Source organism: Onychostoma macrolepis, chromosome 17, assembly GCF_012432095.1.
Source record: "Onychostoma macrolepis isolate SWU-2019 chromosome 17, ASM1243209v1, whole genome shotgun sequence".
In the NCBI taxonomy this organism is placed as follows: domain Eukaryota; kingdom Metazoa; phylum Chordata; class Actinopteri; order Cypriniformes; family Cyprinidae; genus Onychostoma; species Onychostoma macrolepis.
In genome coordinates, this window is record NC_081171.1 from 19,731,220 (window position 1) to 19,745,426 (window position 14,207).

Here is a 14,207-nt window from a genome sequence, read left to right on the forward strand (position 1 = left end):
GTGTCTATGGTCTACAGAGTTATAAATCTATTAACAACAGCAATCACAACAATAAAAACAACAACAATAATAATTTATTAATTTATTAATGATAATAATAATGTCAGTTTTACGATCTAAATGGTCAGAAATGGACCTAATATCAGGCGAAAAACAAAGTTCAAATAAATTATTGGTCAAGAGGTTGAATTTTGTTCTGAGATCAAACGGTACCTGTACTCAATAGTACAGGGACTGCGGACCCCCCATAGATATTTTTGTATTATTGGGTTGTGTAGATTAATATCATCAACTGTAAAATAGAAATTGTTAGTTTTAAAATCACAATACACTGGATTTCATATAGTACTAATAATATTAAAGTCACTTAAAAAATATTCACACATTATTTTGCTTTCTTAAAAAATATAATTAATGAAATTAATCTCGATTTAAATATTTATACACAGGTTTAAAACAGCAAAAAGCTATTTTTTCTAAGCACCTCCTGCATTCCCTGCGGTTGAGTTGCATCTGGTTTGGGAATCACTGCTCTAAGGATCGGTTTCCATAGAGTGGCACAAAGGAACAGTTGTAAACAAGTTCACACCAGCACTGTGAAAAATAACTTCTGAAAGCAGCTCAAACGTATTTTCCCACCGTATTAAAGGTCTAAAGAGTATCATACCATAACTAATTGCAACTGTTAAAGACAGTAGCATTGGAAAATAAAAAAGACGACTGTTTAAGCACACTTGTTTACAAACCTACATGTCCGCAACAAACGCTGTTACTGGAGTGAAGGAAGAGCACATGTGTCTTGACAGCTGGAGCTCAACTGTATATGTCCACTGTTCTCTCTTTTAACACACAAGCAGTGTCTCAAAGTTACTATGTGGCAGTTACAAGAATCACAAACTTACATTGCCTTACGTGAAAATGACAAATTGACATGAATTCGCGTCTTAATAAAACACGTGTCAGTTTGTTTACATAATTCCAAATGATAACTTGTAACTTACATCTCCCGCCCAGAGAAAAACAAGGTCCAAAGTAAGCCGATATAATTCACATAACTCTGTTGCTTTCCATAACCTTTTTGTCTGGAGGCAGTCTTGCGTTACAGCACAGCCATTTTGTGTGAACGGCTGTGGATGAAATTAAAATGAACTACACATAACCACACCCACTGTGTGCAAACCACGCCCAGTACAAGGCCACGCCCATTTTTTGATAGTAGTTACAATACCGGTTTAATGTGTCTGCTTCTCATTCGACTTCTTATATGTATTAACAAAATAGCTATCTATCGTCTGAAATACCATATTATTATATGGATTTTTAATTAATTCAACGTCATGTAGTGAACCATTGTTGCATTACCCATAGGAAAAGCAAAAACACTCAGATGAATACCAGCAAGGAAAATATGGTTTATTTGTTTTGAGACTATCATCATGGTAGTGAAATTAATTTTTAATGTCAAATCCTTTATTCAAAGGAAAAATTGTTTGGCTTGGTACAACGTCAGAGCACGTTTCAGTTCGTCAAACAATTCAAATGCTGGGAAAGTATCACATCTCAGTTTATGATTATTACAGAAAATAAATAGAGGAGAAAATAAATGTTTGTGCTCCACTGGACAGTTCTCAATCCAAGTACATTTGCACAGACAACCTTGTGTTTTATAATGTATATTGGTGAACTGATTTATATTTAAGTAGCTAACATATTAGGCATTACTTTTTTCTGTGGTCTCCACAAACATATTACATTTCATTAGTTTTGCCGTACACTGCCAGGTTATGCAACATCACAACCAGTCAGTAGGAATTACAATGGAAAGTTAAATGATTCTGTGCAATATCTGGAAAGCTTTAGCAACCAGTTAAGGGGGTTTGCTTGTTCACTAAGGGCCACAATCACTTATTTTGAATTACCATTAAAGACCAACAAGACAATGACAAACAACAGAACCGAGGTGGCTGGTGGACAACAAATGCACTATAAAAAAATAAAATAAAATAAAATACATTACAGTAGTCAACACAGTTTCACACAGCTTTGTAGATTCTTGGTAGAATCAGTAGTTGGAAATGGCATTGAAATAAATGATGACTGAACCAAAATGTTACAGATAAATAAGGCTGTTATGTGCCTTCACTATTACTTGGGCCTTAACAAAAAGATGTTAGACTGTATTTAGCTGAACATTATCTGAACAAGGGGACAATGTTTACACATAAACAGCAATGAACACACATTTAACGTCTTTCTATGGATGGAGCCTGTTTACAAAATATGCCTATAACACTGGAACACCGTCCTGATTCTCCTTTGCTGCTACAATGAATTTAACATTTTGGCCAAATTCATCCATTAAGCACATACTCTAACTGTTGAGTAGCACTGAGGTTTCTTGCATTGCTTCTGCAGTTTTTCTAAGTTAGCTCTACCCCGACTCATTCCTACCAAAAGTGCAAATAGGAAGGGAGTGAAAAATAATTCCTCCCAAAATCTCAGTAGGTAAAAATAATGTCCGTTTAAGACCAAATAAATGACTTGGTTTTCAAAGTACAAACCTCTCACCCGGTTGTAAACCTGTAAAAATAACGTGATCTTTTTGTGCACCTTGTGTGATTTGGCACTTTGGACATTTGAAAAGTTTTGCATTGAGGTGCTAGTTAGTACACTGGTTACTGAGGGACATATTGCCTATGGGCAGTTAAAACAATTAGTTCATTAAGCAAAACCTTTATGAAAAAGAGACAAAAAGGGTAAAAAGAGAAATGATGCAGTATATATCTGGATGTTCCCAGCAGCCGTACCAGCAGAGTTGCTGATTATTAATCTTTATATTGGCTTTGCAGTTACTAAAACTGTTGGTACAAGGCTATAATTCATCATGGTTTTACATTTCTGGAGTCCAAATACAATAAGACTTGAGAAGTGTGCTTACGAAACCACAAGGGGCTGGTTCAGAGCGTTTTCTCCAAATGGAGGCTGGTCAACTTCACGCTCAAGAATGTGTTTTTCTTGTTACTGAACTTGCTTAGTTAACAAAAATCCAGTGAGACTCGCTTTGGTAAATGCTTTAGTCCCTTCAGCCCTTCATTACCAAATGAAAACAAAACAAAAAAACTAACATATAGAGTCGCTTTGAACAAAGCATAAAACGTTTAGTCGTAAATAAATGCATCAACATAATTACACATATCAAAAAGTAGATTCGGGGGAATATGATGAGGTCTGATTTTCCAGACGCTTGAATCAAATGAGCAAGACCCTCTGAGGCCTTTTAGTGGATCAAAGTTGAAGAAAACATCTTCTATGAAATCACACAACTTGTAGGTTTCTTTAGGGCCCATGAGTATTGATGTATCCATGGTGGTGGTGGTGGGGGATATTAAATAAAAGTTAAAACTGCATGTATCTGATTACTGCATGTACAGTACACTACCAATAAAAAGTTAAGAGTTTATTATTACAGTTTTCCACATTTTAGAATAATACAGTCATGAAAACTATAAAATAACAAATGGAAATATGGGAATTATGTAGTTCCCAAGCATGCTGAGCACTGCTGTTGGCTGCTTTTCCAACACTATGAGGCAAAACAAAAAACAAAGCCAAAATAAAACAAAACAAAAAACAAAACCAAGGGAAAAAAACAAAACAATAGATAAGATGAACAAAAAAGATAAATAAATAAAAGACACTATTAAAACTAAATAGTTGTTTAAATTTAAAACTAAATTACTATGTTGGCAATATTTATATTCATATTTACTAACTTCAAACATACGCCTTTAGGTCAACAGGTTTTTAAGATCAAGAGAAACAAATCTGATTTGTCCCAACTTTTGACTGGTAGTGTACTTAAATACTGAACCACTACAAAATTCTGACTATTGTTGATGTGATGAGAGCGTTAGCACTGTTTGCAAAGCTTTTCTTTTTTTTCCCCATTAACATGCACCTATGGAAACAATACAGTTATTGCACTTACCATATCTGTCTGTAACATAAAAACACAAACAAGCTGTGATATAGAATACTATTGAACTGTCTTCTGTTTTCTCCAGATGGGGTCTATGTTGCGGGAGAAACGCAGATGTTAGAGAAAAATCTAAAATGGTCTAAAACAAGACCTGTGTGCCCTGAGGAAACCCACTAACCCATTAAAAAAAAAAGAGCATTAATATAACCCTTAATCCAACCAAAATTAAAGTTAAAAAAATAATAAACAAAAATAGCAAACATATTTCAAATGACAACAAACTCTTACAGTTGACCCTTGTTCCAAAGATGTTGACAAAGGCTGAGAAAGAGAGCAGCAGATATGAACCTACTAGAAAGAAACCCACAGAAATTAAGAAAGAATAAAGATGAAACAATGGCAAGATACAGGAACCTAAGGCCTAGAAGTTTGGCAACACGCAACTGGACTTGTTTCTTTTCATTTACCGCACGCATTTCCTTTGAGAAGAACTAAAAGAGAGGTTACTTTGTTAAATTGACAATGGCAGAAACCTTCTAGGTATCATGGAAGTTGATTCCAGTGCTAGACTTCCCGCACTAATGTAGTGAAGCTATAAGCCAACAATGACTGGTCCGTTCCTATGTAACACTATCCCCATACGAGGCTTCAGGCCCTAAATATATGGAGGGTTTAAGGCAACTTCAGATTTACTGACATTGAAGTCAATTATACACCATTTTAATAATCAATCACCCCAATTTCATATGATCCTATGAAAATTTTCTTGTTTAAAACCCATCTCCAACAGGGCGACTATAGGGTCAACGGTCTCTTTTCGCTGTATTGTTGCTGGAGTTTATGTCACTGTCAAGTGTTGTTGGATTTGAGGGAGGAAATGGCCGCTCTGTGTCTCTCAGTATTGATATTAGAGTTCCTCACAGCGCTGTGTATGGGTCGAGCAGCCCTTCCTGCCCTCATGTGGCTTTCTGCTTCTGGTTGCAGTTGCTGTCAGGAGAGGAGATACAGTTCTGTTCACTGGCCTGAACGATGCCCAGCTGTTCCTGTTGTTTCGTGCGTCTGGACTTCACGGGTAAAACCAGCACCAGCAACACGCAGAGCAGGTGAACGCAGCAGTACCACGAGCTGAAGAGAGCGAATGACACACAGCACATTAGGATACAATTATATTTAAGATGCACTCTCTGATGTCTTACTATCAGTTTTGCTTCTCAGATTAATTTGTCTTGTTGTAGCATGTAGAGTTTTTTTTGTTTTGTTTTTTCAGGGAAAAAAAAAAAACGATAATCATTGCTGAAATGATTTTTAGCAGTGTAAACAATCAGAAAATACCATTATATTTGAGATGCATTTTCAGACGTCTTCATATTGCTTCTCAAATTAAGTTGTCTTATTGTAGGATATTTAGTTATTTAAACAAACAAATGATAATGAAAATGATTTTTAGCAGTGTAAAATCTTATTGATACACAACCTTTATAGACAATAGATTTACTTCATAAGTTTACAATAAATGAAACATTCATAGACATTTTACAATAAATTTACTGCATTGTGTCATATTAAGTTTATAGTACTGCTAAATGTATACTGCGTGTCTGTATGACAATTTAAATAACAAACAATAATATTTAAAAAAAAGAAAAATGTTGTTACTTATATATTTTTGGATGGAGACATTTAGGGGGAAAAGTTATTCAATCTTCCAAACACTGGGAAAGTATAATTTAGTAAAATAATATACTACACATATATTATAAATAATATGGCCACACTTTAGTTGGGGTATCAATTCATATATTACAAATAATATGGTCACACATTGGGGACCAATTCTCCCAATTAACTAGCTATAAACTACAAATTTTGCCTCAATAGACTCCGAGTTTGCTGCTTGTTAATAGTTTATAAAGTAGTTAAGTTTAGGCATGGGGTAGAATTAAGGGATCTATAATATGGACATGTACTTATAAACAGCCAATATGCTAGAAATATGCATGCTAATAAGAAGCTGGTTAATAGTGAGAATTGGTCCCTAAGCTAAAGTGTTACCAATAATATATAATATGTGACACTGAACCACAAAACCAGTTAAAAGGGTCAATTTTTTTTTAATACAATAAGCTCTCCATTGATGTATGGTTTGTTAGGACAATATTTGGCCGAGATACAACTGTTAGTAAATCTGGAATGTGAGGGTGCAAATCACCTTTAAAGTGATCCAAATGAAGTCCTTAACAATGCATATATTGATAACACTTTATTTTACTTTATTAGTTGCTTATTACCATGCATATTACTAGAATATTAGCCATGTATTCGTGCTAATTAATGCCTTATTTTACATCCCTAATCCTACCCAATATCTAAACTTAACAACTACCTTACTAACTATTAATAAGCAGCAAATTAAGAATTTATTGAGGCAAAAGTTGTGGTTAATAGTTAACAAGTGTTACCTATTCTAAAGTGTTACCCATATTACTAATCAAAAATTAAGTTTTGATATATTTACGGTAGGAAATTTACAAAATAACTTCATGGAACATGATCTTTACTTAATATTAATATCTAATAATTAAGACTTAATAAAAGAAAAAGCGATAATTTTGACCCATACAATGTATTGTTGGCTATTGCTACAAATATACCCGTGCTACTTAATACTGGTTTTGTGGTCCAGGGTCACATATAATATAATGTAATGTAATGTAATATAATACATTCAAAAGATTCGTTTTATAAATTTGAAAACATTTGTGAGTACAGTAATAAGACAAAATCTATGTTTTGGGGGTCTCAGGTCTTAGATCTTTTTCATGTCAGCCATCATTCCACATCTTTCCAACACAGTGTTGTTCTCACTGAGATGTACTGAGGTCCTCTTCACCTGAACATAATTTACTCTTTCCTGGGCTGAGCTTCCACAGCCTTGATCCGCAGCAGCCGGTCACCAATCTCCCTGCCTAATTCTCTCTCCTTAATGAAAATGCTTTATGTGTTCTTCAGGCCGACTCATTTAACAGCACTGCTCCAACAAATGACCATCATAGATTTCTTTTATCTCAGCAGAAACTGTGAAATAAATGGTCCTCTGCCAGCTCATAAAGTGTCACCAGACTCGAGCCTGTAAAGCCGTCTAATGAATGAAGTGAGACTGCGGCGAGCGGAGATAAAATCAGCCTCTCATTTTTACCTGTCAGCTTCACGTCTTCCGCTAATAACTCTCAGCAACAGCTCAGTGGTGCAGATGGGTTTACGATGACTTTCTGACCTGCTCTTTAAAGCGTTTCACTTCTTTATTAATGTTTTATCACTGGAGCTTGCACATAAACAATCATATTGATCGTCAGTCAGTGAAGGTGAATCTGTAATGGCTGGAGTCAGAGACATTAGGACCTGCCCTGGAATTCTCACATATTGGTGCAAATGCATTACTGACCTATAAAACTTTAGTGAAGGCCCCACTGCCAGCAGCACAAATGGCACAACAGTGTAACAAATGGCCATCTGCGTGCTGAACCACGTGATCACGTCATAGATGAGCTTGAGTGTGGCTGAGCCCAAGAAGTGTTGCCGCACATTGTGTCTTACCTGAAAAAGATGAAATTGTATCATTTTAAAAGCTCAAAAAAGGACTTTGACAGTAAAATGTAACATTGCAAATATAAACGATTATACTTTAAATAAAATCGCATACATTTTCAGATTACTTAATGAGCCGAAAAGAATGCATTAATGAGTAGAAAAGTTTATCAATTTGCACTGGCTTAAAAAAAAACAAAAAAAAAACAACACTAGCTTGTCTATTTTTTTGTACTCTATCTACTGGTTTTCGTTTTATTTATTATATAATAAAAATTTAAAAAAACTTGCTACGTGTACTGCGTGAGGCTAATTGAGACTTGTCATAGCACTTGCATATCATTGCTCTTTTGTTGATTTTGATTGCTTCCATTGTCCTCATTTGTAAGTCACTTTGGATAAAAGCGTCTGCTAAATGACTAAATGCAAATGTAATAAGGTTTGTAATTTCATTAAACCATCAATTCCCCCAAAAAGGTTTAATGTTCCTGTCCACATGTTACTAATACACGAAGACATTGAGACTTTAAAAAATAAATAAATAAAAAATCTGGAAATACATGTGTTCACTTTTATTATTAGAAAATATGTATTTTTAAATAATTAAAAATTTAACAATAGCACAGTAAATGTTGGTTATAACATAGTGCTTTTGTCTGTTTGAATACTTTTTTCCAATGTTTGTGAGACACTCCAAGAATGTGTTTTTTCTATTGACGTTTTACAAGGGCATGTATTTTGTAGCACTCAGAATCCCTCTCATTTCTACATGAATTTGATCAAATAAATACAGCCTTGGTGAGCATTTTCAAAATTCTTTCCAACCCCAAACAACTGTCTCATTCAAATTTTAAAAATCTGGAATATTGGTTTAGTCAGGTTATGACAGTAGATTACAGTGTTCACGGGACAAATTCTGACAAATAAAAGAATATTCAGTAAACACTTACTTGTGGATTTAGAAATTCTTACATGGGTTTGAAAACGTGAAACAGCTCTAGAAGCAACAGTGTATCATGCAGACAATGCCGTGGGATGAATAGTTTATATTCAGAGTAGCATTTTAAGACGGACTACTGCAACTAAGTGACCTACTTTTCTCTTTAGTTGGAGAGGCCTTGATCATTACCATGCAACAGAGGAATGGCAGTATTATGCAGCACACGACTAGATGAATAATAACCTTGACTGAGCACATATAGTCTTTTTTCGATTCCCTGCATGCCTCTGATTTATTATTAGAGAAATCCAATGTCCAATTCTTTCTATTGTAACAGTATTTTTCCATCAGAACTGCTCCCAATAGATGTGCTATAGAAGATAACACTTCTTCAGGTGCTTTGTGATATAATTCTGAATTAAATCTGGTTTTGACAGCCCATCTAATGCAACGAATACTCACTGCCCGTGCTGCCATTGTTACAACGATGCCTGTGATGAAGGTCAGGTAATACCCTGGGTAAACTCCGTGCCAGATGGCTGAGAGGAGGAATGTGGCCGCAGTCGGATTGTACGGGCAGCGCTCATAACACACTCTGCAGAGAACAGCAACAAAGCTCACATTGTTTCTGAGATTTCAGGAAGTACACACATGCTCGGTCAAGATTATTCTGTTTATTTCAAGCATTCACCTTTTCAACCAAAGTGATGTCTGAATGTTCCAGTTATCCAAGAACATCTTGAAGCTGGTGGCAAACTGTTTAGGACATCAAGAAAAAGATGGTATATTAGGGTTCAGGTCGAGTGAGAAGACAAACTCTGTTTTTGTCTGTCTCTTACCTCAATATTGAGTATTCTTAAATTTGATATTCTGTCCCATTTTGGGGTGCCATCTGTGTTATAGCCATTAAACCCAAAACCAGCTGCATTGTTGATGGCATCGGCTATAAAGGAGTGAAAGAATCTAGTGAAAACACTATCACAAAGTGACTGATGCATTATCTGATTCACCATGACAAAAAAAAAACAAGCACCTAATATCTAACAGTGCAACAGGTTAGAGAAAATGCCTTTTATGAACACAAGAGGGCAGTATGATACTTGAACATGGCCTATGAGTCAAAAACTAGCCATATGGCATAGTATACACTGTATTTTTATTATTATGTATAAAAAAAATAAACACATGCATTACGCAACAATTAATATATAAATAGCATATATGTATTGTTGCATGACCATACTAAGTGTTTTACTGACCGAGAGGTAATAAAATGGTTAATTTGCATTTTTATCAAATTTTATGCAAATATGTCATTGTATTTAGATTATATAATGTGTAAGGAATGAGATTATTCTTTAGTAATTTAAAAAAAAAAGTATTTCTTTCAGTTTGCTCGGTTGTGTACTGCACATTTTGAATAATTTCTATATGTGTGTGTATAATATAATACCAGAAGAGCACATTGCCCACCTGTTCTACTCACCTAACGTCCATACAAAGTAGTATTTGGGGCGTAAAGCCAACATGGAGATGTAGAGGTACAAGACCTGGATGTAGAAAGGGTTAGAGGCCATAAAGGTGTCGTTGATGGCACGCTCTGTAGGGCAGGCGGTGTAGATCACCAAATAAACCATTAGTGACAGAGCACACGTGCACAGTTTCTGGATCACATCCCTCTATAAGAACAACACAGATCATTTCAGAGAGTTAGAGCAATATAACTAATGAAATTGTCTTCAAAAAAAAAAAAAAAAATAATAATAATAATAATATACAAAAAAATTGTTTTGCTTAATATACAGTAGCGTCGTTCAAAACTTTGGGATCAGTAAAATTTTTAATGTTTTTTAAAGAAGTTTCTTATGCTCAGGACAAAATTAGGCTGAGATACAACTATTTGAAAATCTGTGAATCTGAGGGTGCATAAAAATCAAAATATTGAGAAAATCGCCTTTAAAGTTGCCCAAATTTAGTTCTTAGCAATGCATATTACTAATGAAAAATGAAGTTTTGATACATTTATGGTAAGAAATTTACAAAATATCATCATGGAACATGATCTTTACTTAATATCCTAATGATTTTTGGCATAATTTTGACCCATACAGTGTATTTTTGGCTATTGCTACAAACATACCCCAGCGACTTAAGACTGGTTTTGTGGTCCAGGGTCACATATAGCAGATACAATTGGAAAGTTACAGAAACAGATTGAACAGCTGTAAAAATTTTGTAATCTTTATGATATGAGAGTGAATTTCAGTAAAACGCTAGAAAATAGGGGGCTCTCTAAATAAGGATGAAAAATGGTATTTTGCTGGTGAACAGATTGAATTGGTTAATTGTTACAAATATCTGGGTATGTGGTTTACACCAAAATTGTCAATGTGGAAAATCCGACAACTTTTAGCAAGCCAAGGCAAGGTTTGTTCGTAAACATAAAATCAGCTGCAATCAATCTTTGTATTTGTTTGATCGCATGGTTGCACCTATGCTTTATTATAGATCTGAGATATGGGGTTTTGGGGTTTCAAAGAGAAGGTGATATAAGAACATTTACAGCTATTCTTAACCAACGACTGAAAGAAAAAGCACATGAGGCATGGTATGCATCGGTTTTGGAAAATAATAAGTTATATATATACGCAATGCAAGTCTTCTTTGATACAAGAGAGCTACATTGCATCTGTGTATAACATGCAACTGGCACGATCATTGTTCCTTTTTAGATGTTCAAGTCATCGTCTTGCTATAGAAACAGGCAATACACCAATGGCAGAGAGAATCTGTAGTTATTGTAAGTTAACATCAAATGTTTCTGTGATAGAAGATGAGAAGCATTTTTTTGTATGATTGTTCCTTGTATGAGGATTTGAGCAAGAAATACTTTGGTGATCTTGTTCTTGTTGGTGATGTTTGTATTGATGTGTCAAGTGTTTGTGATTATTGTTGTGAATATCATGGAATGAAGAAAAGATTATTATGATTTTGTAGAACTATGGGCCGAGAGGCCATGTATTCCTGGAATAAATTTGAAACTGAAACGGATCCTTCAGAAATCATTTTAATATGTTGATTTATAATCAATGTTGGAAACTGTTGTGATGCTTAGTATTTTTTGGGACCTTTGATACTTTTTCCAGGATTCTTTGATAAATCAAAATTTAAAAAGAAGAGTGTTTATTCAAAATATACATTTTGTGCTACAATATACACTATTATTCAAAAGTTAAATATTTTCATTTTCTTTTTAAGAATTTAATCTCTTATTCAGCAAGGACCTGTTAAATGGATAAAAAGTGATAGTAAAGACTTAGATTGTTAGAAAATATTTCTACTTTGAATAAATGCTATTCTTTGAACTTTTTATTCAAAAGGATCAAAAGAAAAAAGTATCACAGGTTCCAAAAATTTCCAAACAAGAGTTTCAATAATGATAATAGATCATGTGACACTGAAGACTGGAGCAATGGCTGAAGAAAATTAAATATTACTGTTTTTCTGTATTTTTGATCAAATAAATACAGCCTTGATGAGCAAAAAAAAAAAAAAAAAAAAAAAAACATTAAAAATCTTACTGATCCTAAACTTTTGAACAGCAGTGTATATATATTGAAAGATTTGAACAGTAGTGTATGTTAGTAGTGTATCTTTTTTTAAGTGTCTATGAATATCAGTTTCATTATGTATCATTAGTATCTAAAAGCTCATTATACTTTGCTATCTTCAAATCACTGAGGAGCAGAAAGAGCTGGATGGTAAATACAGCAATGATTCTCTGTGACAGGAAATTAATTTGTGAACGCAACCTCCTCAGGCTCTTGTGAAACATGCGAGCGAGCTGATTCAACAAACGCTTTTGTTTATGTTTGTCTATTGAGGAAGAAACGCACATCACTGACAATATTTAATGAGGTCTGCAGCTTTTACTGGTTTACTTTGGTTAAGATGTTGCTGGAGTCCATTAAAGTGAGACCATTGTGAAACACATATAAAAGCATGTTCATGACCAGAGCTACACTCAAAACAAACTCTCCACTCAGCAAGCCTGAGAAATATGAGCTCCAGGCCATAGAGGTTTTCATTCATTCAAATGACAAAAAGCTGATAATGCAATAAGGAAGTTTGTAGCATACAATGAAGTTCAGTTGAGTTTAAGTCTAAAGTCTTCTGAGTGCTTCTCATTGTCTCTCATTGTCTGCCGAAAGTAGCGTGTTTACCTCACTCAAAAAGCATTTCCTTTGTAAAGTCTGCAAAACTAGTTCTGACATCAGGTTTTCCAACTGGCAAAATCAGTCCTAAAGTCGTCATTACATTTCTGTTTATCCACATTCACATGTTTTTTTTTTATTTTATGAATGCTGTCCACCCGCTACTCATTTGGCTCAGTTTGTCATGTATAACTTGGGGTTTGATTTGGTTCTGCAATAAAAAAATTAAAAAAAGGCAAAATTATTATTAAAGGGGTAAAGGGGCTAAAAACTGAATGTATAAAACAAATCTAAATAAAAATGAACTAAATAAATAAATAAAACGTAATATTTATAAACTGTATGAATAAAAAATAAATATTTATATAAAAAATATTTTAAATAATAATATATTCCTATGATGGCAAAGCTGAATTTTCAGCATCATTACTCCAGTCTTTAAATGACACATTATTCTTCAGAAATCATTATAATATGCTGATTTGGTGCTCAATTACAATAAAATATTATTAATATTTTAATTATAAATTTTTCTTTTATTATTATTGTTAAAAAAGGTTAATATTTATGTTGGGATTTTTTTCCTGAATTTTCTGATGAATATAAAGTTTAAAAGAACAACATTTTTTGAAACAGAAATCTTCTGTAACATTATAAATGTCTTTAGTATTAAAAACTTTTTTCTTACTCATCTCATACTTTGCCCAGTAATATATATAAATATATATATATATATATATATATATATATATATATATATATATATATATATATATATATATATATATATATATATATATATATATAATGTATATGTGTGTGTGTGTGTGTGTGTGTGTGTGTCATCTTGTATAACTACATAATGTATATAATCTATGTGACATGGTCACCAGAGGGAGCAAGAGAGCAGTGTAATCACACTACCTTAGGTGAAGGGTCACACTGCTTGAATTTCCCATTCTCTTTGCCGTTTGACTCCAGGTGCTTGGGCTCGTAGTATCGGCCTTCTATAAAGGCTACGTAATCATTATAGGAGCAGGTCGGGCCAGCCAAGATCCCCATAAAGTTACAGTTATAACTCAGGTACTCCAGCAGACTGGGCATCTTCCTGTACAACAAACACAAGGACAGAACAACAATAAGTCACCAAAAAAATTATGCAAGTTTAAAAGAAATGTCTGATTTAACTAACAAGGCACACCCAATATCAAGTACCAAAACATGATTTGCTCTGTAGAAGAAATTATGAAAAAGGACAGTTCACATATTAACACATAATGACATAATTAATGTAGCAATGTTTTTCAGTATTTAAGAAACAGAGAATGTTACAAGGCCATTAATTAGTTTATCAAGGCTAAGGAATTAGAGGAAGCTTTTCAACAAGCTACTTAAGTTAAATTAAGCTATATCTTTAAAAAATAAAAAAGCTCTGCTAGAAACTACAAACATAAGATAGCTTTACACAAGTTCTAAAATATACCTAAAA

General features: G+C 33.8%; 2 protein-coding genes across 2 annotated transcripts in view; both read right to left on the bottom strand.

The window, feature by feature from the left end:
• Positions 1-1,144, bottom strand: part of kidins220a (kinase D-interacting substrate 220a) — a 58,064-nt gene extending 56,920 nt beyond the window's left edge. The window contains exon 1 of the mRNA XM_058748726.1: positions 1,002-1,144. The gene's annotated coding sequence lies outside the window, so the exon portion shown is untranslated. The remainder of the gene's footprint in view (positions 1-1,001) is intronic.
• A 248-nt stretch (positions 1,145-1,392) lies between these two features.
• Positions 1,393-14,207, bottom strand: part of mboat2a (membrane bound O-acyltransferase domain containing 2a) — a 59,901-nt gene continuing 47,086 nt past the window's right edge. The window contains exons 7-13 of the mRNA XM_058749365.1: positions 13,643-13,826; positions 9,991-10,183; positions 9,344-9,447; positions 9,196-9,260; positions 8,967-9,099; positions 7,422-7,573; positions 1,393-5,104 (exon numbers count right to left, since the gene is read on the bottom strand). Coding sequence (XP_058605348.1) covers positions 4,936-5,104; positions 7,422-7,573; positions 8,967-9,099; positions 9,196-9,260; positions 9,344-9,447; positions 9,991-10,183; positions 13,643-13,826 — 1,000 coding nt within the window. The 3' untranslated portion in view covers positions 1,393-4,935. The remainder of the gene's footprint in view (positions 5,105-7,421; positions 7,574-8,966; positions 9,100-9,195; positions 9,261-9,343; positions 9,448-9,990; positions 10,184-13,642; positions 13,827-14,207) is intronic.